This window comes from Aquila chrysaetos, chromosome 17 (genome assembly GCF_900496995.4).
Source record: "Aquila chrysaetos chrysaetos chromosome 17, bAquChr1.4, whole genome shotgun sequence".
NCBI lineage: Eukaryota > Metazoa > Chordata > Aves > Accipitriformes > Accipitridae > Aquila > Aquila chrysaetos.
The window spans coordinates 24,709,231-24,734,006 of NC_044020.1; the positions used below are offsets into that span (position 1 = coordinate 24,709,231).

The 24,776-nt window shown below is 38.9% G+C and overlaps 1 protein-coding gene across 1 annotated transcript in view; it reads left to right on the top strand.

Moving 5' to 3' along the window:
• Nucleotides 1–24,776, top strand: part of LOC115352798 (potassium voltage-gated channel subfamily KQT member 1-like) — a 506,833-nt gene that overhangs the window by 27,750 nt on the left and 454,307 nt on the right. Inside the window, exons 3-4 of the mRNA XM_030041436.1 lie at nucleotides 16,745–16,871; nucleotides 22,779–22,857. Of these exons, the coding sequence (XP_029897296.1) occupies nucleotides 16,745–16,871; nucleotides 22,779–22,857 (206 nt within the window). The remainder of the gene's footprint in view (nucleotides 1–16,744; nucleotides 16,872–22,778; nucleotides 22,858–24,776) is intronic.

A 24,776-nucleotide genomic window follows, 5' to 3' on the forward strand; every position in this document is an offset into this window, starting at 1 on the left:
TGCGTTTGACTGTTAAGGCCAATCTGTCATCTTTGAGACTATTGAAGATGTTGCATAGCCACAGCTTCTGATACAGGCTGATGCTATGCCTCCCCAAATGCTGTAAATTGCTCTATTTTGATGTCCTTGCTTGGGCTGAAAGGAAACTTCTGTTCTTTGCATTTATGAAGAAAAGACAACTTGTAAATCTCCATCTGATCATCACTGTGGTAAAATCAGTTTACTTCTGTGGTAGTAGGACCGGTAAAATTGCTTGTCTTGAACTTGTAAATGCTGTCATTTGAAGGAGGTTTTTGTTCGCATGCTACCAAATATTTTGTGTATTCACTGTCACTCTTGGAAGGGTTTTTGCCAGCTGTCTGTGATAATCTAATTTAATTTTTCCATGTACATACATTGTATGATCTTTGTTAATTCCTGGTTGGGTTTTTTTTGGTTTTTTTTTTTTTTTTCCTCCTCTGACTATTTAGCAACCCAGCAAATGAGGGAAGTGACAGTGGCACTGACACAATGAATCATGGTGATAAACACCAACAGAATAGATAGTCAAGAACATCATTGCTCCTGAATTTCTTATACTTGCAGAGAGAAGCTTAGAGTTTCAAATAGTGTTTAAAATGGATCACAAGGCTTCTAGGTAGAACAACAATGTACATGTTATTTCACAATCCACAAAGCTTAAATGCACTCACAGTTGTTTTTTATTCAGATTGCTACATGTAGTGTGGTATGAAAAGGAATCTCTAGTTTCCTCTGCTTTCCTTGGTCCTGGATCTGTACTGTTGGGAGCTTTTTCACTTGTCTATCCATCAGTATTTAGGATCTGCTGCATGAGAAAGTTCTTGCACACTGTCTGGGGAAACAAGCACAATGGAATGGGCCACAGTTGTCAATAAAGTATTTGCAACACTTAAGGCAATACTACATTACCATCTGCCTTCTAAACTTGCAGTGCCTGCCCATCTCTTCAGCTCCTGCAGATGCTGGAATTTTCCAAGAAGGAAGGGCAAATAGGGTTTTCCAAAATAATTGCGGCCACTCTAGTTACAGATTGCATAATGGGAGGGAAGAGCATCTCTACTTGTCATAGTATGCAAATGCTGAATCTCACAGAACTCTCAAACCATGTGCCTTGGTGGTTTCTTCTTTTCATACAGTCAGAGAATAATTTGGGTTGGAAGGGACCTCAGGAGGTCTCTAGTCCAACCTCCTGCTCAAAACAAGGTCAGTGATGAGATCAGACCAGGTTGCTCAGGGCATTATCCCATCGGATCTTGAAAACTTCCCAGGATGGAGACTGCATAGCCTTTCAGGGCAGCCTGTTCCAATGCCTGACCATCCCTCATGGTGAAGAAGGTTTTCCTTATATCTAGTACGAACCTCCCTTCTTTCAATTTTCGTTTGTTATCTCATTCTTCTGCTGTGGTCTGTTTTCTTTCATCTTCCTGCCATGCACTGCTGTTAAGAACCTGGCTGCATCTTCTCAATTACCTCCTTGTACGTATTGACAGGCAGCTCAGAGGTCCCACATGCATTCACTTCTCCAGGCTGAGCAAGTCCAGTTCCCTCAGCCTCTCCTTATAGGGCATGTGGTCCAAACACTCTGACCACCTTGATGGCCCTATGCGATACTTGCTCCAGTTTATCAAAGTCTTGTAGTGGTGGAAAAAACCAGGTGCAGCATTCTAGGTGCAATCTACTGCTAAGTAAAGGGGGATAATCACTTCCCTTGTTCTCTTGTTGTTACCTTTCATCACTTCCTTGAATTTGGAGGAGGTTGTCTTTAAAGACCTGGTAGCTATCCTGAGCTTGTTGACCCTTCAGAGCTGTCTCCCATGGGATCCCACCTATCAGTTCCCTGAATAATTGGAAGTTTGCTCTCCTAAAGTGTAGGGTCTGTATTCCCTTTAGGATCTTGAGTTACATTTCTTGGATGCTACATCCAAGGCATTGTCATTGATTATTATGTCCCCAACTCATTTTTCCTTGTATATCTAAAAAGCAGATCCAGCTGTGTTTCATTCCCTGTTGCGCGCTCAATACCTGTATCTAAAAGTTACTCCTGAAACATTCCAGAAACCTCTCAGATTGCTTGCATCTCACTGTGTTGCTCTTTGAATAGGTGCTAGCTGAATTATAGTCATCTATAAGAACCAGGGCATGATCTAGAAACTTTCTTGAGTTGTTTAAAGAAGACTTTGTCTCCCTTCTTATCCTGATCACGTGGTCTGTGATGAACTTCCACCATGATGTCACCTTTAGTGGCCTGTTGTCAGATCATGATTTGGTGCACTGAGTCCTTAATGTCTGACTTCTGGAAGAAGGCTGGCATGCCTCTTTTAAGGCCCCTGTCTGATGTCCCTGTGCATTTCTTCCAGTTTCACATGCCCTAAATATTGGAGCAGGTACCTTCTTAAGAAATCCTCCATTTTGATCACCAGAACAAACTGGCAAAACTGAGCAGCATGCTGAGCCAAAAGAGCGGTGTGAAGAACGACTATGGGCAGTTCTGTAACCGGGATTGCTGAAAGAGAGAACTTATTCTATTGTATAATAAAAACAAGTTTCTGAAATATTCCTGCCCAGGGTGGTGTTTATGAACTTGAGGTACAGCCTCACAAATTATCATGCCATGCCTGAGTACCAGCAGGTGGGTAAGTGGGGTGTATGGTATGTTCTATGAGTAACGATTTGAGGGTAGGGGAGGGAACGTGTCTTTCTTGCCTTTTTGTGGACCATGTGGTAAAGCCTGTTCCCAACAGGCATGTGAGCATCAGAATTTTGGAATTGGTTTAAAATTCCTTTAAAAAATGGATTAATACTTTTGGTAAAAACAAGGAAGAAAAACCCTGTTAAATAGCTGTCTCTTTTTTTTCCTACTTAATTACTCTCTAGACACTTTTGGCACTCATGGAGATATTTGATGGGGTTCATTTGCCTTTTTAATAGCTTCTTCCAAATACAAGTCAAGAGCAGTAATTAAGGGATTTCCTACAGTCAATACTTAATCTTGAGTCAACACTGTTCACTTTCTGTCTTTGATAGAATTGACTCCTAATTATTACTTGTGTTTATCTGCTACCTTCCCAATGGTTTTCATAAGTGGTCCTTAAATACCGTGTGACTGAATGCAGAATGAGTTTGTGATTCCTGCCTGAGCTGCAGAGCTGCATCCAAATGCACTTTTCTGACAGGAACCTGGCTCTTGAAGAGTGTTCATCTTGAAGAAGGCAAAACCTGACAGCTGTCCTTTTGTTCCATCATCCTTACCTGTTGCTTGTTACTTGTTTCTTAATGTAAAACTCTTTAAAAATGCATATTCTGAGAAATTAAGAGAACAGGCATAGTATTATTTCTTTTTTTAATTGGAATCCCAGCTGCTTGAAGTAATTTCATACTTCAGTTCTTCACTGATGCCTTTACAGATGGCTTAATAATAAATAATTAAGAGAAGAAAAAATTAGTCTTTAAATACTAGAGTTGTCTTTAATCTACTTGTTCTTAAAATAAATATATGCACTTTTATCATTACCTTGGATTCCTGTCACGGGTCAACTCTGTTTCCATTGACCATATTTCCTAGAGTTCTAACCATTTTACTTCTTTTTGCTTTCAGTTGTTGAAATTTGCCCTGTGAGTTTAACAGATCAATTAAATCAGTGCTGATTGCTTATGAAGTCTTTCATTACAAAACCTTCTGCTTGCTTAACTGTTTTTTTCGACTTTTAACATTTGTAACTTGTATGTAAGTCTTCCTTTTATACTCCTTGTTCTAAGAATGATCCTCTAAAATCTTATTTACTCTAGTGTTTAAAGTTATGCTTCTTCTTCAGCCACTTTCTTCTCTGGGAGGTCATCAAACTTACATGGACATGTCTTCTTCCTGATATATAAAGCTTTCTTTTAGGTGTGTGTGCATATTATACAACAAATGTATATATTTTCACTAGTTAGTATTGTTGGGTGGTTGTTCAAAGCAAAGAATGTCTTGAGCTATTTTCAAAGAGTTGCTGATGTATTAGCACAGACTTTTTGCATGACCATAGGCAAACCTTGAAGTTGTCTCAGTCCAAGATCACAGTAGCCAAGTAACTGAGATTAAAAATAAAAAAAGTGTGTAGGAGTATTTTTACTTAAAATTAGCATGGGAATTATTGTTTTTACTTAAAAAGTTTATGCCAGAAAAGGAAAAAAAACTGTTTTCAGCAAACCGTGCATGTGCTTACGTTCATCTATTTTTTCAGACTTCCTTCATTGTGTCACTTTTAGGTAACATTTTATCTTTCCACTTTGTCCCAAATTTTAATTCCCTAATATATACAGTTATAATTTTATCTTATTCTAAGATGATTCTGTTGAAAAATTGTTTTTAAGAAGTTGTCGAAGCCTCTTGTATAGGCTTTTGCCTATACAGCAGGAAGCTGTAATGTTTTCTTAATGATCTAGTAGTTTGTGTGTCAGTTTTGATTTGTAAATGGCATCTAGATCTTTAAGAATATGGCATTAAAAAATAAACTATAAAATGGGCCAGGTGTAATTCCTCCTTTGAGGATTAATCTGATTGAATTTTCATGGTTAGAGGTCATATGCTTTTCTACCAGGAGAGGTCACCATGGTAGTTTACAAAAGACAGATTTTTATTTTTCTTGTAAAAGACCTTGCAAAAAGAGAGTTTCTTAGCTCGTGGGAGTAATTTCACTAATTGTGCTGTTCTAAAAACAAGAACAAAATATTATTTTATCAGACACATGATGTTTTTACACACTATAACAGAACACAATAAATCATCAATTTGTATCGTGACAGAGTGTTGTAGGTAAAGAGGAAATTTATCACTGTTTTAATATCTTGATATTAATTACTTTTTTTAATTTAAGAATACCAAGAGTGTTCTTGACTGAGAAAATAGAATGGTTTTGCTATAAAGCATATTGATTTAACTTATTAATTTAATTTCTACTTGTATGCCATGACGTATTTAATGTTGTGGTCATTGCAATTAGAATGAAGGAGGAATAGGAAATATTGTTTATCTTAATGTGCTTTCCAATTCAGAGCACAGAATCCAAATGTGAAATCGCTGCAACATTTTCAGACTAGGTGATAATGGCAAAACTGTGTAGGAGATTATATACCTGATTGGACAAAAAACTTAGTTATTTCAGCGTTGTATCTCTGATAGTGGTCTGTTTCTAATGCAAAAAAGGAAGACTTTCTCACAAAACTATTATCTGTTAAAATAGCTAAAGTGCTGCTGGGTCTTTTGCTTTCACCAGGGGTCACTACATTCTAGTCATATTCTCCCGATGGGTGGTTTCCTACCATAGTTTTCTCAGGCTTATGGGATAAGACTTCAAAGGGCATGTGCTGTCCTAGAAGCTTTCTGCAGCAGAGCCACAAACAAGGTGGCTAGTCTTAGTGTTTCAGCTGGGATCGCCTTCCCTGTTTCAGCAGGGCTGGATCCTAGATTCCAGTGGTTTTTCTAGATGAGCTCAGCTCCTGTGGTACCTCTTCCTTTGGGAGACAGACTTTATGCATCCGCTTTCCTCTGACGTTGCTGGAAAAAGCAACAGCATATCTTCCAAACACATTAACACCTGTAGTTCATAGCAGTACGGTACTAGAGGGTACACAATACCCTTCAAGACTCTGTTTTCAGGGTCCTCACTTGTCTCTGTTGTAGGCCCTCACTGCCCTCCCACACTGCTTGGTTGCTAGCAATCCTCATGTAGTGACTACATTTAGCATGTAGCTTTAATTAACATTCCTCTGTTTGCAATTCGTGTTGGAGAAAAGGCTGATATAAAATTAGGAGCTCCCACATCAGCTGCTGCTTACGCTTTTCAGGAGAGAGGCTCATGTAGTGGCTGTATTTAGGAGTCATGGCTTAAGCGAGGGGATCTCATGAAAGATTTCAAGGCTGCAGGTAGATCACGTTATTCTGTGGCTTTCCTGAAGTCATTGCTCTGTTTTGGCTTTATATAGTGATTTCTTCTGCATCATGTGCCATGAACACATCGTCCTGCTGTATATATAGGCTAGGCTTCTCAGAGTACCCAGACTTCAGAGTACCAAGTGACAGTTGGGTTACTTAAGCCAGCTAAGGCATGTGTGTATTTCAGTGCTCTGTTTCTGAGCTAGACGTCAGGATGGCTTTTCTTTTTTGAAAAGAGTGAGTTGATGACACCATTTTCAAAGTGTGTGTTTTTAGAAGAGGACACACTCTTCCTGTCTACAGTGGAGGAGCTCTCCTGTTCCTTTATTTTTGTCTGTGCTTTTGTCCCTTCTTCCATTTAAACTATGTAGTCATGTCATAAAATGCTGTGTCATCTTTAATCTGTTAGCAGAGTAGAAACAAGGCTGCATGGTATATAATGATGCCCCATCCCTGGCAGTGTTCAAGGCCAGGCTGGACGGGGCTTTGAGCAACCTGGTCTAGTGGAAGGTGTCCCTGCCCATGGCAGGGGGGTTGGAACTAGATGATCTTTAAGGTCCCTTCCAACCCAAACCATTCTACGATTCTATGATTCTATAAGCTTTATTTAGTCTTCTCTACGATTTATGGTGAAGTGTATGTATTCTAATAGGTTTGAGGGCATTTTCTCCATCCCATCAAAGCAACCAGTGTTAGAAAGTAAAAATGGTGGAATTTTTATCCATTTCCTACTTTTGTGCCAATTTATAACTCTAAATCTGTGCTTTGCCACATGGCATTAGCACTTAGGTCCTTCTCGAGGTCTGTTTAATAAAGTGATATGTTGATAGTCTAACACATTAAGTTCACAGGTACTCCTCTGGCTGGCTTCACCAGATCATTTCTTACAGATGATAATGGATTTCTCACAGATTATCACATGCATACTAGGTCCCATAATATTTAGTGGCATTTGGTGATATTTGTGTAGTGTATATTGCCTGTGTAACAGTAGGTGTTAATGAAGTGTACAATCCCTTAAAGGCGCTGACAGGTAAACTGCTTCAGTAGAAAAATACACTATTTCTTTTATACTATGGAAGAGTCAGACTATGTTAGTGTGGAATACATCTGAATAAAAATAACCACATGACTCAAAAGCTTTTGCTCTATTCTTTTATTCCTTGTAAACCTGTGAGAGAGAAAACAAGAGGGAGAATCCCTGTTTCTTTCCGAGCTTCTTGTTGATCTGTGGGAAGATAAAAAAATAGATCAGGAATATTACATTATTACAATATAAAACATAATTAAAATAGATATGGAATATTGTTTCATACATTAAACATATTAGGAAAAAAAAATGAGTCCACAAGTCTTTCAACACCTTCCATAAGCTTAAGTTGTCTGCTAAGTGATCTTGCTGAGTTGCCATAGCCTTTCTGGAATCAAGTGTAACTCAATCTTCTCGATGTGAATTATACTACAATTATTCTTGTGGGTTATATTACCTTGTGGGTTGCCGTAACGCAGTACAGAACATGCTGTGTTGGATGATTGCTGTGTGCTTTTCAGCTATCTAAAATAGAAATCATTGTGCAGTAAGTACGGCTGAGACGAATTAACAAAGGGCCAACTCATAATGCCCTTAGTCAAATTTTACTCACTTCTTACTCTAGCTCTATAGAGTTTTCTGTGCAAAGTGGTTTCAGAATGTGGTCCAAGAGACTAGAGAAACATTTCTTATTTAGGAGTGAGAGGAAGGTGGAGAGGTACATGCAGGATTTTTCCAATTCCTCTCCTCAAAATTTTGAGACTCTCCCAAATCAAAAGGTTAAGAAACATGGACATGGTTATTTACAATTCTGAAGTGGATATTCACATTGGATAGATTCCAGTCCGGGAGTAAAGATAAACCCTTCCCCTCCTACCAGAAGTGGTCCCTTCAGGTCAGGCTTCAAGACATGCTCTTGGGGAACTGGAGGGCTCCTGTGAGGTACTGGTGAATCTATAGCGAAATTAAGAACTTCAGGCACTAACTTCTTAAATTTTCTTGATTCACTATTTGATTGTGTTTGCTTTAGCAGTATCTTCCTGAGTTAAGCAATTCTAGAAAATAACCTGCTCAAAAATAATTGAGACTGTAGTTAATTTTCTTTGTAGAAAAACTGTTGCCTGCCTAAATAGAATTTAAAAGTAAATCTTCCTCTCCAGCTCACCCAACTCAATTGAATGGTAGTTGTCACAGGTAATGTGACTAGAGCACCATGTGCTTCCCTTATTAGTGTACAACTTCATTCTGTACAGGAGATAGCAAATGTCAATAAACTGAAAGATAAAGATACTCCCAGTATGAAGTCAGTAAATTCAGCATATTTATCAGGAGTGCATGGAACATTTTTTTAAGAAGTGTTAGACAAATCCATTTGTATCCAAACAACAGACTTTTAAACATTAAGTGCATTGGTTTCATCTAAGAGATCTAAGTCTGAATCAGCTAATGATACTGTAGGACACTTAGCAGCATTTGGCATCTTTTCTTCCATATATTGGATATTATATTTTCACATATGATGTCTGTCATCTTTATAAGAGCAAGCACGATGGTAGAAAATAAGTATTTTCAGTATCAGTAGGTTTTCATAGCATTTGAGTAACTATTAAGCTAAACAGGTCACTAAATTGACATTTTCAACTCTGAGGACTGGAAAACCTTGAAGACAGGTTATCAGATTAAATTTTGGACACAAATACACGTGTGCAAACATTTGGACTATTAAACCTTTATGCCTGCTTCTGAGGCTTCATTGTTTTGAGCTGCCATTCCTTGATTGAATCTTCGTGAGCACACACTATTCATTTAGCCATCCCACTTCCTCTTTTTACCCGAGCACCTAAATATTCCAATAAAAAAAGTGAAGAGAGCCTTGTGTGTGCTCTCCACCTAAAACACAGCTGCAGCTGAGAAAATACTTGTCTTTTTCATGTGTGCACTTTAATCACTCCAGCCGAACTCCTTCCCTTCTCCTGCTTCCCCCATGCAGTTATCCATAACCGTACTGGAACATATTGTAAATTCCAGGCTGTATATTTCATTTACGCACGGTCCTGTATAAAATGTTGATTTTCTGTGTTAATGTGAGCATTTTTTTATTTGGTCATCAATGACATTCTTGGGTAAAAGTTGATGGCTTTTCCACAAGCTTCTTATTTGACTGAATTAGATACGGATGGAAGTTATTTGCATACATATTTCCCTTTAAGCTTTTTTTTTCATATTTTAAATAAAATTAATAAAATGGAGTTATACTAAGAATAGAATAAACATGATTATGTATCATTTTATGACTTATTTTGTGGGGGGGGGAAAAAAGACTTATGCAGTGGCTAGAATTAAGAAAAAGAAAAAAATACAAAATGAAATTAGTTTAAGGGCTTCCACCTGACTGAGCAAAGAATATTATAGGTGTGTGTTTTGATTTTTTTTTTTTCCCAGACAAGAGGGACAAGCACAGAATAATGGAACACCGCTACTGACTTTAGCAGAGGTATTAGGTAGTACAAGCCCAGTTTAAAATCTGTAGTTATATTATATGTCAGTTCTTTACAGTGGGTAGGCAATTACTGCATGTTAAATGCTTTCCCTAGTATTACTGTGGCAATTTGAATTGCCAAGAGTATCCTTTACCACTAACAAAACAGGAAGAGCCTAACATGTGAGTGTGAAGGATCTGGCCCCTACTGTTGTTTCCCTACTCTGTGCTCCGCTTCCTGGAAGCTAATTGGAGTTGCACCACTGCCTAAAGACCCTCTCCACTGGTGCGCTTGTCAATACAGCTTGCCTTGGGCTGTGCCTCCGGAGCAGATTCGGTGCCCCAAAGGATGATGCTCTGGGTTTTCCACACCGGTCCCGTGATCCTTCAGTGGGTCCTGGCAAATGTCCTGACAGTTTGTGGCAACTGTTCCGTTCGACGGATGTGCGGTTTTGCTTTCCCTTTCTTTCCTCACAGGAGTTCAGAGAAGGGTTGCTGAGAAAAATGGAAGGCTGACACCTGAAACTAATTGCTAGACAGAGTACCCAAGGGTATTTATTAGCTCTATTTTGATCAAGCCTGATGTGGCTCTTATTTTTTTGAGGTAATGGTTTGTTCCTACTTGTTATTTTTGGTTTTGATTTCATTAGGGGAGTTCATCCCTGACTTCTGTTGATGCCAAATGGCTTTCCAAGTTTATGAAATCTGCTGAGAATCCTCCATCATGTATTTCTTCCTTCACTACTCGCAGGAGAAGGGGAAAAATAACTGCTGGGAGCCTAAATAAAAAATTTTGTGGGATCCTTGTGAGTATAATCCCATTTTGAAAGCAAGGGTTCTGGAAAATTTCAGAATGCTGGAGAAAGATCTCAAACTGACATACAGATGGATGTCAATCATCAGAAGCATATTAGGCATACTATTTAATTTGCAGATTTTTTGTGCAGTTTTTTTTCTGGTTCATGTTTTGTCCACAGCAACTCCTCACCATCTTTTGTTGCCATTTTGGTGAGAACAAGTATTTTTTCTGACTTTCCAGAAAATTGCTGGTTTTGGTTTTGTTTTTTTTTTTTTTTTTTTTTACCAGAAGGTAAATATGAGGTAATAAATTTAAGGTTCTGAAAAGTGTTTATGTGTATAGGAGGAAAAGGAGGCAGGTTAGGGCTTTTTTAAAGTTGAATTTAGTGAGGTGAAGCTTGATCAGCCTTGACAGCCCTGGGAATGGATGTCTTCGATTTTTCATTACAGTATACACAACAACAGTGTAAGTTTCATAATCTTCCTTTTTTTTTTTTTGGTTTTTTTTTTTTGAGGGACCACCTATAGAGCTGTGATGTTTGTCCAGTTTCCATGCTCTTTTGGTCTTTGGCCTGTCTGAGGCTGCCAACAAATGTGTTAATTGCTGTGGTTTTGGTAATGTGGACACCTCTTCAGGACAAAATGAACTGAGATCAGTAATTAATTCCAAATTTATTGAAGATGTAGATTCTTCCTCCTTCCTCATTCCTGTCAACAATTTATTTTTCCTTTCCATAGACTATGCAACCTTATTGACTTCAGCAGGGTTTCCTGGATGTAACCAAGATGGGTTCTTGCTGGTAGCTGAAATAAAATCATAGGTTCTGGAATTTGCCTTGAGAATAAAATACCCTCAGGCCAGTTATAGTTTTAATTTAAAATTTTAAAAGTACTCTCAGAGGATCATCAAGGAATAACCTAAGTCTAAGAAGTTTTTGCTTCCTCAGCGCTTATCTGCTTGTCTCCTTCCCATGGAATTTTTTACCTAACTGACCCACTGATTCTAATACGCAGTTTCTGTAGTAATGATTCTTCCACTGCCATCAGTGTTGTCTGTTAGGACCGACATTGAATAAACTGCCACTGAGTGGCAGAAGCATGCTTTTGATGCAGTTGGATGGCACGTTTGTTTTCATTTGAATTGCTATGGATATCTTCCTTGTGAAAGGATAAGTTACCAACATTGTCAACGAAGTCGTGTAAGCTATGCTTTCTAATAGTGTTTCTTCCTCTAAGACTGCAAACACATGTATTTCTGAGGTGGAGCTCAGTAGAGCTCAGCCATTTTAGTCTGCAGATAAGGACGTGGAACTGTTTGCTTCAGAAATGCTCTTTCAGTTCAAGCTTTGGTACTAGCTTTCTGCCTAATTACAGAAAGAAATGCTCATGACTTCACAGTCTACTGCAAGCTTCAGTGCGTTCATCCAGCAGGTCTATTAGGTCCATATAGACAGTGTTCTGCTTCCTTTGGTGGAAATAAGAGATCCTTAATAAGAGACTTGAAAACAAATGCTACTGAGTGATGATACCAGGAACCTGCTAAATATGTAGACAATTTAATAAGTGAGAGAGCATTTTGCAAGATTTCTGAAATGCAAGAATTGTTTTCCTTTGAAGATCGTTCTTGAATTGTGCTTTGAGTGTTATGCTTGAATAAATGTTTGTATTTAGATTTCAGACAGAGCACAAACTTAGAAGTATTACTTGTAGAAGCTCTAGATAATACATTAATTTAAAAAGTCAAACTTGTGGAGCTGATTTGCTGTGTATTTTCTTGTGCTTCTGCCTTCAAACTGTGCTGTAAACTTTCTTAGCTTTCTACTAATCCTTGGTTTTAGCCAGCCGGCAAGTGCCATGAAAACAGAGGAAGACTGCATATTTTCTTGGTTCTCATTCCAGGCAAAACAAGGAGGTAGAAGTGAATACAGAATTGTTAACCTAATTTTGTTAAAAATCAAAATTGATATGAAGTTTTGCATATTAGTGTAGAGCTTTTCTTATTTGTTTTTTCAGCTTTGAAATATTTGGTCTCTTTTCAGCCATTCAGAATGTCAGTTTTAAAGACATGTTGGTATTGTTATTCAGTGAAAATTGTAATTTAAGTGTGTTCACTCTTTGGGTGCTTTAGAATTCCCCAGGTGCAGATTGCAAGCATGTTTAAGTTAAAATACAAATATTTTCCAAAGCTGTAATTTATGTAGGAGGTGTTTGGTGACTCTGAGTTACTGGATACAGCTTGGGTTGGAACAAAGCCTAGAAGCTGTATTTTTGTTGTGCTAGCATATTGCAATGGCAGGGGAAAACAAGGAAGGAAGGAACAAAGATCTCAACAAATCTGTCCATGTTGTGATCTTTACTAATCCACTTTCTTTAGAAGTATCTCAAAGTATACTGATCCTTGGTTATGCACAAGTGCTTTACAGTATAGTGCTATAGAGGGCAGCAATACTAAAATATAGAAAATTCATTTATTTTATATGCTGTATAGATACTGCTCGCCTCAGTCACCAAGGTGAGCAGCTCCAGTACTGGCACGACCTGCAGCAGAGCGCTCCAGCGCAGTGCGTGGGGAGGGCTCCTGAACGGGGGGGACCTCGGAGGGAGCCGAGAGACCCACCAGGAGCCCGCAGCTCGCAAGACAGCAGTTGACAAGACCTGGTTGGGGCTGAACCCCCCCCGAAGAAACCCGTAGGGAGTGCTAGCGACCAGGGAGGGCAACACAGGGCACGGTGCAGCAGTATTCATGCAGGAAGGGTGCTGTAGCTCTACCGGCTCGACCGTGGAGCAATGGTATCCACCTGGCAGAAGGCTGTGCCTTCTTTAAACTCTGCGCCCGCCACGACCGACGCATCTTCCCAGACAGGGCTCCAATGGGAGCATGCTGCCACTCAGGTGTCAGGCTGCAGGCTGTGCCCAATACGCAGACTGGACTCACTTCTTGGGAAGTTTGCTGCCTCCCTTGTGCCCGGGTTAAAGACATGGAGAGAAAACTTCCTACCCTGGTACGGCCCTCAGATTATTAACCATTATTGATTTTTCAGGTAGGCAGCGATGAAGTTGCAATAAGAAGTCCAAGGGCGATCAAGAGAGACTTCAGGGCCCTGGGACGACGGGTTAAGAGATCAGGAGCACAAGTAGTGTTCTCCTCTATCCTTCCAGTTGCAGGGAATGGTGAGGGAAGAAACAGGAAGACCCAGCAGATCAATGCCTGGCTCTGAGCCTGGCGTCACTGGCAGAATTTTGGGTTTTTTGATCATGGGTCTGTCTACATGACACCAGGCCTGCTGGTGACAGACAGGGTACACCTGTCTCAAATCGGGGAAAGGATCTTTGCACAGGAGTTATCAGGGCTCATTGAAAGAGCTTTAAACTAGATTTGAAGGGGAGAAGAGTTAAAACCAGTCTTGCTAGAGATAAGCCTGGGGGTGGTACACCAATGTTTGAGGGACAGTGTGCTAGCAAGGTCCTTCAGTCTGCTCCACGATGTGCTGAGTACACTGGAGCACATCTGAAATGTCTCTATACTAATGCACACAGCATGAGGAATAAACAAGAGAAGCTAGAAGCTTTGGCCCAGTCGCAGAGCTACAACGTCATCGGCATAAGTGAAACCTGGTGGGATGAGTCCTGTGACTGGGGTGCCATGATGGACGGTCATAGGAGCTTCCAGAGGGGTAGGCAGGGCAGGCAAGGTGGGGGTGGGGGTGCTGTATGTAAGGGAGGAGTTGGATTGTATGACATTTACAGTTGGTGATGGCATGGTTGAGAGCCTTTGGGTAAGGATGAAGGGGAAAGTAAATAAAGCAGGTGTTCTTGTGGGAGTCTACTATCGACCACCCAGCCAGGACGACAACACCAACGAATTATTCTACAAGAAATCTCTAGATCAGCTGCCTTTGTCCTTATGGGTGATTTTAACTTCCCAAACATCAACTGGGAATATCATACAGTGGACACAATCAGGTCCAGGAAATTTCTGAAGTATGTTGAAGATAACTTCTTGGTGCAGGTAGCTGACTAGGAAAGGTGCCCTGCTAGATTTGTTGTTTGTAAACAAAGAGAGACTTGTGGGCCAACTGGTGATTGGTGGCTGTCTTGGTCACAGTGACCACAAAGTAGTTGAGTTTCAAAAGTTGGTGATAGGAGAAGAACTGCCAGCAAAACTTCGATCCTGGATATGGGGAGAGCAGACTTCGGGCTGCTGAATGATCTAGTTAGTAAGGTCCCCTGGGAATCTGCTTTTGAAGGTATTGGGGTCCATGAAAGCTGGTTACTTTTTAAGAGCCATCTCTTAAATATGTTAATAGCAAAAGGAGAATCAGAAACAGTATTGGGTCATCGCTTGACGAGGTCGGTCACCTCACAAATAGGAACGTAAACAAAGTGGAGACATTTATTGCCTTCTTCCCCTCTGTCTTCAACACCGATGATGGGCCCTGGGAACCCCAGAGCCCTGTGGTGGAAGACCGTGCTTGCAGGGATGATAAACTCCCAGCCGACCCTGAACATGTTCAAGACTTGCTGCTTCAGCCGGATGCGCATAAATCTGTGGGGCCCGATGGGATTCATCCCAGGGTACTGAAAGAACTGGCTGATGTCATTGCGGGACCTCTCTCCATTATTTCTCAATGGTCTTGGGAGTCTGGAGAGGTCCCAATCGACTAGAAGCTGGCAAATGTTGTTCCAATTTTCAAGAAGGGTAAGAAGGAAGACCCTGGTAATTACAGGCCTGTCAGTCTCACTTCAGTGCCTGGAAAAATTATGGAGAAGGTTATTCTGCAAGTTACCAAAAAACACTTGAGAGACAACGCAGTCATTGGTCATAGCCAGCATGGGTTCATGAGGGGAAAGTCCTGCTTAACCAAATTAATTTCCTGTTATGACAAGGTCACCCATAGTTGACCAAGGGAAGTCAGTAGATGTGGTGGTTTTGGATTTTAGCAGTTTTTGATACTGGCTCTCACAGTATCCTTCTGGATAAACTGTCCAGCACACAGCTAGACAAGTCCATAATATGTTGGGTGAGCAATTGGCTGATGGGTTGGGCTCAGAGGGTTATAGTAAATGGGATTACATCAGGGTGGCGGCCAGTCACCAGTGGGGTTCCCCAGGGCTCAATTTTAGGGCCAGTACTCTTTAATGTTTTTATAAATGATCTGGATGCAGGAATTGAATGTACATGAAGTAAACTTGCCAATAGTACTAAACTAGGAGGAGCTGTGGACTCCCTCAAGGGTAGAGAGGCCTTACAGGGAGATCTGGATAGACTAGAGAGCTGGGCAACCACCAACTGTATGAAATTTAATGAGACCAAGCGCTGCATTCGCCACCTGGGTTGGGGAAATCCTGGTTATACATACAAATTGGGGGATGAGAGGCTGGAGAGCAGCCCTTTGGAAAGAGATCTGGGGGTTTTGGTTGTTGGCAAGTTGAATATTAGTCAACAGTGTGCCCCGGCAGCCAAAAGGGCCAACCGTGTCCTGGAGTGCATCAAGCACAGCATAGCTAGCTGGTCAAGGGTGCTGATTTTCCCACTCTCCTCTGCACTGGTGTGGCCCCACCTTGAACAGTTTAGGATGCCTCAATATAAGAAGGACATCATACTATTAGAGTGTGTCCAGAGGAGGGCTACCAAGATGGTGAAAAGCCTTGAAGGCAAGACCTACAAGTAGCGGATGAGGTCATTTGGTTTGTTCAGCTTGGAGAAGAGAAGGCTGAGGGGTGATCTCATCACAGTCTACAACTTCCTCAACAGTGGCAGTGGAGTGGGAGGTACTGATCTCTCTCTGGTGAGCAGTGATAGGACACAAGGAAATGGAATAAAGCTGCATCAGGGGACGTTCAGACTGGAGATTAGGAAAAGGTTCTTCACTGAGAGGGTGGTCAGTCACTGGAATGGGCTCCCAAGGGAGCACCAAGCTTGAGAGAGTTCAAGGAGCATCTGGATGATGGTTTTAGTCATATGGTTTAGTTTTAGGTAGTCCTGCAAGGAGCAGGGAGTTGGACTTGATGATCCTTATGGGTCCCTTCCAACTTGAGATATTCTATGATTCTATTTTGAATATACAAAAGTTGACATTACACGTTCTGGTTTTATGTTTATAAATTCTGTTTCATGATCTAGAAATGTTTCATATACTTGTTAGTTTTAGGAAAGATATGCTTGTAGCCTCCCTCCATTTCTTATTCTTAAAAATTTTAAGTTTTGGAAAGAAAAAAAGAAGAAGAATATTGTGGTTTTTTCCTGTGATATACTGATGGAATGGAGTTTAAACCATCCTTTTATTCATGCAAATCACATTCAGGAACAGATTATATCTCCCTTTTATGTACTGGCTGGCATATGCATATAAAAAGTGAACAGATTAAGAATATTCCTTTTTATTGCATCTTTCATCTCAATAAGCTTATTTGTATTAGTGATGGGAATAAATTAGATGTGCAAACTGTAGTCTGTCTTTTAATGAAAAAAACTGATATTTTTTCCTTTTAATTCTGATAGGAAATAGTTCTGGTTGTGTTTTTTGGTGCTGAATATGTGGTCCGATTGTGGTCTGCAGGCTGCAGGAGTAAGTATGTTGGCTTCCAGGGAAGAATACGGTTTGCCAGAAAGCCAATATCAATTATCGGTAAGATTTAAACTCTTTTTTTCCTTAACTTTGCTATTATCATCCATTTTAAAGTAAAGGTCTCAACTACAGCAGAGACTGTATTGCAATTCTGAGCTATGTCTATCACTCAAGCATTTATCTACTTTGTGAACCTATGCAATTACTTATTCTTTTGGATTGCTAGAACTGAACGTTTAAAATATGGCTGTGAGACCCAGGCAGACATCAGCATAAGAAAGGTAAAATTGTGAAGTCAAGAAATCTTTACTAAATCTACTTGTGTAATTGGAGAAAATTGACAAGTTTTGAACACAAAATCCTTTCTCAGGTCTGCTGTAGAAAGCAAACACAAAGGTGAGTATGAATTGGGAAAACCATGGAAACGTGCAAAGTATAACTCAGGAAAAATTCCCCCGGGTAGTACTAACGTTAAGCCGTTTTAGATAGTTTGAGGGACTATTGTGGGTAGCATCTCTGGAGTAGGAGAGAGCTTAGGGGGAGAGGTGACTAATAGAACCTGTGAAACAGTGAGGGATTAATAAAAGGTGATATTCGGAGAAAATTGTAGTACACCATAAAATCAGTGTTTCTTTTTTAAGCCTGTGATTTTATATAGACTCCAGTAGAGCTGTGAATTTTACGTTGCTCAAATATCAACTCATTGAGTTTTAAATAGAGCAAAGTGGGAGAAGTGAAAAGGGTTTCCTTAACCATCTGTGACTTTATGAAACTTGGTGCAAAAACTCAGGAAACAACATATTCTATTATACATCTAGATGTGGGTCGTGAATAATGTGACGAGATACTGTACTCAGGTTTGGGTTATTGAGAAAGAAGTGTTTTATTACATACAAAGAAATTCTTCAGCTGCTTCTAGAGCTGTTATAGTTTCATGATCTAGCTGTGAAGTCTATAGGTAACTTTTTTCTACTCATGATGTTCTTGACTTCTCTTTCAATTAAGAATGCTTCTTAGGTAGGTATGTTAGAGTGCACAGGTGCAGGAGAAAATGTGGCACTCCCATTAAACTGTGATTTCAACTTGATGGTGGTTCTTTATACTGGTATTGTGCATCTTCCACAGTAAACGTTAATGTTTGTATAGCCCTTGGAGAAGATACGGTGTTTTTTGTTAAGAAAAGCTAAGAATGACTACAGCTGGTTGTGCATTCAAAGGTATCAGTACTGTTTTTACATTTAAAGTTCACCCAAGAATACAATACATTTAAAGTCAAGATTTGTTTTTGCATATCAAATGCAGATGGAACTGTGTCTACACTAATCCAAATAGCTAAACTTGGGAAATACATTTGCTGTGAATGATAGAATCATACTGACTCATCCTATCATTTTCAAATCAACAAGCATAAAATACAAACACTAGAAAAAGAAATTAAAGTAGTAGTACAGAATGTAAAAAATAAGGTATTAATTTTACTTGTGCATTAATATAAAAGTCTTTATTTTAAAATCAGAAAATATCATTGAAATGTCTTTGAAATCAGAGAGAATTCTTGTATGAGTTTTTGTCCACACTAAAATTTGGATTAATTCTTAGAAAGTTCAACTTGGGTAGCAGTTTTGAACTTCTTTAATTTCTCCCATTCTCTTTCCTTTTTTCCTCTCTCTTATTGTAAATAAAAACTATTTTGGTGCTTACTACCAGAGGGAGAGTAATAGTCAAGCCTAGTTATTACTTTCTTTTATAAACTTGTTTAATATTACTGTATTCCATGCTGCATAAAATAGTATGTTAACGTGCAATTTCTATAACTGGGGAAGGAAAATAGGGGGCACACTATTTCTTGAATGGTCTTTAAAAATTTTATCTAAAATGGAAAATGATGCAACTTCTCTACCTTGTAAATGAAAATTTTTTATTTCTTAGGTAGATTTTCTAAAGTTAGCCTAAGTTTTCTCCTCTTTGCAGACAGATTATAGGTGATTACATGTAAGTGAGAAAAGAGAATTCTATAATTAAAGAACCTGTCAGGAGACATAGATTGAATTCATTCCCAGCATACCAAGAATCCGTAGAAAAATCACTTTGTCTGTCCATGCTTTTTCATTCCCTAGTTCACAGAATGAGCATGTTTAGAGAGTGTGCGGTGCTCATGTACTATGGCAGAAGCTGTCACAGTGATACCTTTCCTAAATACTGATTTAACACTTCCACTACTTACTATTTCAGTAGGGTTAGGTTAGGAGCTAAATGCTTCTGGAAATCCCCTAATTAGGGTTTTATGAAAGGCAGGTACCAAGCACAGGGAAAATCAGGAGAATGTCATTTCACAACCTCTTTTATCCTTTTGTTGTTGTTGCAGAAAATGTCTCAAAGAACCAATTTAGGAATTAACTTCTGTTTCTCCTGGCTTTGACAGCATGCAGTTTGAAAGACATAAGGGGGACATAAGTTACTGGTGCAAAGACCTGAGTCCACATATGTGTGTCCATCTCATATTGTCCTTAAGTAAAGGACACTAGAACTTTATTTATGAGCACCTTTAATTGGTTATGTATACAGCTCTGAAAAAGCATTAGCACCTGGTACGTAAAGCTCCAGTTACCTTGTATAAACCTAATTTATGAAGTGCCGATAGAACACAAAAGTTCAGCAAAAAAGAATGTGATGTAAATCAAATTGAAATGTGTGCATATAATCTGTTTAATTTAAGTCCTTATGGACGACATATTATCTCTAGACTACTAAGAACACACCTGAAAGCTGAGGGCTATTTACATTCTGTAAAATACTCTGGCAACTAAAAATTAAAATACAAATGCAAATATTTTTACTGTTTTAAATTTTAAAAGGATTAATTGCTTTTAATCAAAAAGCTGAGAATTGCATACTAGAAAGTAAACTTGTGAGAACATTAGAATTTGCTCAAAAAAAGCAGTACTCAGGTAAGCTGCATTATAGGTATTGCTATGTGCTGTGCTGAGGTTTATGCATAACTAAGCAATATTTCACTGGCAAGCTGATTTTTTTAGATAAAAATGGCAGCTGTTTGGAATTTCTCAAGAATTGAGAACATAAGAGTAAGCCATGGGGACAGTAGACTAGCAGTGGATGAGGTTTTCAAAGCTGTGTACTACACATGCTAAATTGCAGGGAATGTGATTTATGTAGGTCTGTCATCAACACATGTAGTGCACATAGTATATAGAAGATGCTATGTCATTTTTGTCTCTCTACACCTCGTGTATATACCGACATGTTTGCAAACATGTAAGTAGGTAGAATGTTTGAGAAGGATATCCACATATTGCTGTTTATAAAGTACTGGAATTCAATTTTTAAAATTACCAAGGCTTCCTGACACTTTCTTTTTTTAAGAACTAACATAAATATTAATGTAATATTAATCTAAATACTAATGCTTGTTAGAGTTGAAAAAGTTATTTAAACAAATGTTGGCTCTTTATCCTGATATTTTCCATGCCAAGTGTCTGCTTCAGTTTGAGTCCTGTGGAGACATTTCATGCAAAATGCTTAAGCTGTTCCTGAAAAAGGCGGTTCTGGCGATTTCTTGTGGAGAAGCACTAGCCCTTCCACACTTTGAAGCAGCTACTTGAAACTTAATGAGAAAATAGCTTTTTGCTTTTCACTGAAAATCAACTCCAAGCTGACTGACTAACAAGCCTCTGAAAAATGGTAGCTCCTTTATGCTTAAAACGCCCTGCTAGAGAATGCTTTTATATTCTTCAAAGATTCAATCTGCAGTGAGCTTGCAGAATTCAAATTTCAGGTTTCTCGGACCAGCAGTGCTGGGGCTGGAAGTGGAAAATCTGTTGATTTTGGTTTTGTAGTGCTCTTCCTGAAACTGCCCAGGACACATGGAAAGGGAAAATACCATGCTCAAATGCTGAGGTGAAGTGGTGGGGTAGGAGGAATGGACTGGGACATACAGGCTCGGTGAAATGACAGAAGGATGGATGCTGATGTAAGGATCTGGGAGGAGGACATAGAAAGAGACTGACAAGCAAGCAGGAGGTTGAAGGAAAAAAAGTAGGGGCTGAAAATACACGGGATTGAAAGGTGCCAGTGTAAGGGCAGAAGGATATGCTGAAGACCTAGAGTGTAAAAAAGGATTGTTTGAAACGGTAAACTGGGATTAGTATGACAAGCCTAAAGACTGGAAACTGGCATGAAAACTAGGAACAGAGAAGTAGAGATAGAAGAACAGGTTTGAGGGGAAAAAAAAGAAATATCTCTACCATGTAGAACACATTTTCAGAAAACTGGAAAGTAGAAATGAAAAATCTATGTTACTGTCACTACCTGATTGAAACTAATTTCCTAAGTGTCAGTCTTTTCTTCCTTCAGTGCTGGTCATCGGATGGATATGTATATGTCTGATAATTTACTAAGGGCATCGGGTGCATCATTTGCATTGCTGTATTATGATGTGATGGGACGAAAACCCTCCCTAAATTCTGAGTGTTTACAAATGTATGTTTGCACTTATACATGATAAAGGGACAGCATAAAAAATTTGGAAGGTCACGTACTCAAAAGTTAAGATTATCCCAAAATGGAAGCTCTTTCTGTAGCCTTAACTTATCCCTCCCTATATTTATTTTCATTTTCATAAAGGTACAATTATTGTAGTACAGTCTTTAAAGTGATTGATTGCTATCCCTGCTTTTACAGCAAAAATCAGACTGTTACTGGAATTTAATCCAAGTCAGAGAGTGAAGGATATTGTTGGTTGTAGAACCGCTGCAATATTTGTTGCAGCAAATACCTGTTGTAAATTAGGCAGGAGAATGTTTAAAGGAGAGGGAAAAGAGTTACTCTTGTTGAAGGCAACTGTTGTTGCCTCTGAAGTTGGATTCTATCCTGCATCTTGCCTAGGCATCACAGGGAAACTCTGTGGCAGTCATTTAAATCAGTTTTCACAAGTGTGCCTCATTTTCTGGATGTCCAAATGAAGACTTTGAAGTCAGGTTACAGAGGTTCTGAGCTCTCACAGCTGCAAGTGAAGTCAGCAGGCACTATTTTTTTTTGAAGTGCTATATAACGTTAAGGGCTCTGAAGAATAAAGTACTGCCTGTTTAAAACTGGCAAGCAAAATTCACCAAAACTTTTCCTCATTCTGGATACGTTTGCTACCCATTTATAATACTATCCTTTATTTTCTGGTTAGAATTTGAAAGTGAAGCATTTCGATGCTCTAAAGAGGATCACTACAGAAACGCCTATGAGGAAATTAGAAAAATGTTTTCTCAGAATAGTGTTAGAACAGGGTTCAATAATTAAAAGCAATAGACCTGTTCACTGAACTAGGACAAGAGAAGATAAGGGATGCTGGCACTGTGAACACAATCCATCATTTGCATTGTAAAATGCTGGAACTGTGTAAACTGTGGAGTTGTGGGAAAAAAATGAAACTCTGGAAACAATTATTTTTTCATATAATTAAAGACTGTATCACAAAGTAAAACAACAACTCTGATTCTTTTTAGGCAGCCTTTGTTCTGACAGTTCCCTAAACTTTGAAAACTTGGCTTTAAATCTTTGATACAATTTTTAAACTAAGTGTATGTACGTGTATATGTGTATGATACTTGCCTTTATGCGTTTCATTACTGATCTAAGCAAACCCTTACTTTCCTTCTTAAGTCAAGAGCCTTGATCCAAAATGTGGATTCATTTCTAGGGTGTACATATGCCTTGCCTTTGTTATTTTTGTGGCAAGCTGCCTGATCTGCCAGGATCTTTAAAATTTCCATTATTACATTAATCATGGAAGAAACTGTAGTCATTGGTTTTTTGATGTGAAACTATTACATTAACTTACTGCCCACCAAATTTCAGCTAACTTCATTTATTTTTTTAAAATGCTTTCCTCAGTCTGTATTCATTGTGTGTTTCAGTGTTGAGAGCTAACATTTAATACATTCTTTTTTTTTTTAACAGATCTAATTGTGGTAGTAGCGTCAATTATTGTTCTGAGCATAGGATCTAATGGACAGGTGTTTGCCACCTCTGCAATAAGGTATGTTCGTCTAGTGACTGTAGCTCTTCACAACTGCAGATATTATTAGATTTCTATCTAATTTCCCAATTAGATGTATATATAATTTTCCTAATATAGGAAAAGTTATTACATTGAAACACTGGACAGTGGAAGACTGTGTGTTATTGTGCTTCGTCACTGGTTGGGAAACAACAGTGCAGAAACAAGGCACATGAAGAATGGTGGGAATGCTGAAGCCAAGAGGAAAAAACTAAAGAAACATTATGTCCTATATAAAACATCAAACAGCTCTCTTTCTGAGACAAAAGAGTATTAGAGAACATTGGTTTATTTAAGAAGTAATCCAGACAGCACTTAGTATTTTTTGAGTATGAGTAATTACCTTGTTTAAAGAGTAATTATGCTTTGGTGGATTTGTTTGGCACAAGTAACTCAAACCATACATGAACCAGAAACATTTGATGTCTACAGTGTTTGTTCAGCTTGCATCAAGTACTGCAAGCTTGTTTTGGGAAGTGGGTAAATAGAAGAAAGGGATGATAAGCAAAGTAGGTGTACTTCCAATTCCTTCGAACTTAACTTGCAGGATGTGCTGCATGTTCTGTTACAAGCCTCTGATTTCCAATGCAGTCTAATCACTGGGAAGTGAGAATGTACAGTACTATCTAAACTGTCTATCTGTGTAGGCAAACAACGGAGGGAACTACATATACATATGTAGTATGTAAAAATACATATAAAGTATTTTTAAGGTAACTATTACCATAGAATATTAATACTTACATGATGATAAAGACTCACACAGACAGTATGAATGTGATTTATCAGCTCATATAGGAGAAGAGGAAGGTGAATGTGAAAATTCCAAAGATTTTGTTTAATTTAACTAGAAGTGTAGGAAGGACTTTAATGAAAAGGCCCGCTGTGTGTTTATATATGAACCCAGGTGGCTTTGGGCTCAGTGCAGCCTTTCCCAGTGTTAAATTATACAGTCACTGTCCTACAACTCAGAATGCTTTCTGCCAGGGAAGCTTAACCCATGTCTCTGCAGTGTTGTTATTGCCCCATTGAAAAACCATCTGGGTCAGGCAACTCTTAGTCCCATCAGGTTTCCTCAGAACTGTGATATGAGTGGCTGTTTTTGAATTAAGAAGGAATTAATCTCATATCCTTGCCTTTGTTTTTGTTGCTTTTAAGGTACACTCTTATGGTCCTCTTTGGACCTCCCTTAAATCCCAGCAATCCCAGAAAACATGGGTGCATGCATGTTAGGTTGTTTTCTTGTAGAATGAAGTTGCAAGCTCCAGACCCAGCAGGTATGACAGGCTGACATTTTGATCCTTGCAGCAACCATGGAGACTGAAACCTAGTAGCACTGCAGAGTTCACAGTAGAGTCCTATAGACTTCTGTCCTGTTTTAAGTTCACCAAATAGATAAAAATGGTCGTCTTTCCAACCAATTTCTTTTCTCTTTTCAGAGTAAATGGGTTGTGCATGTTCAGAGGCTGTGTATCTGGAGTTTCTTGTTCACTATCTTGTTTTTTAAATCTTCATTTGTAAAACCACTGGCCTATAACATGCTTGTCAGCATTTAGCAGTAACATAGCTATAACCATCTCAGATACAACAGAGACAGGAAAATCAAGAACTGCTATGAGGTCAAGGCATCAAGAGGTGTGTCTAATAATTGTATAGGGGAGCTACATGTAGATCTCTCCCCTCCTGCCATAAGCAACCAATGAGCTATTACATTACGTAAGTCTATTGGTGCTCGTGTATTTGGTAGACTTGTAATTCTTCTTGGACTCCTGTTTTAATTAACAGGTTTTAAGTGGATATTTTAAAGTTTCCAGCTAATTAAAATTATTATTCCAATGGCATATCAAAGAAATAACAAAACATGGTGTTCATATACCCAGTCACTGATATGTAGTTTG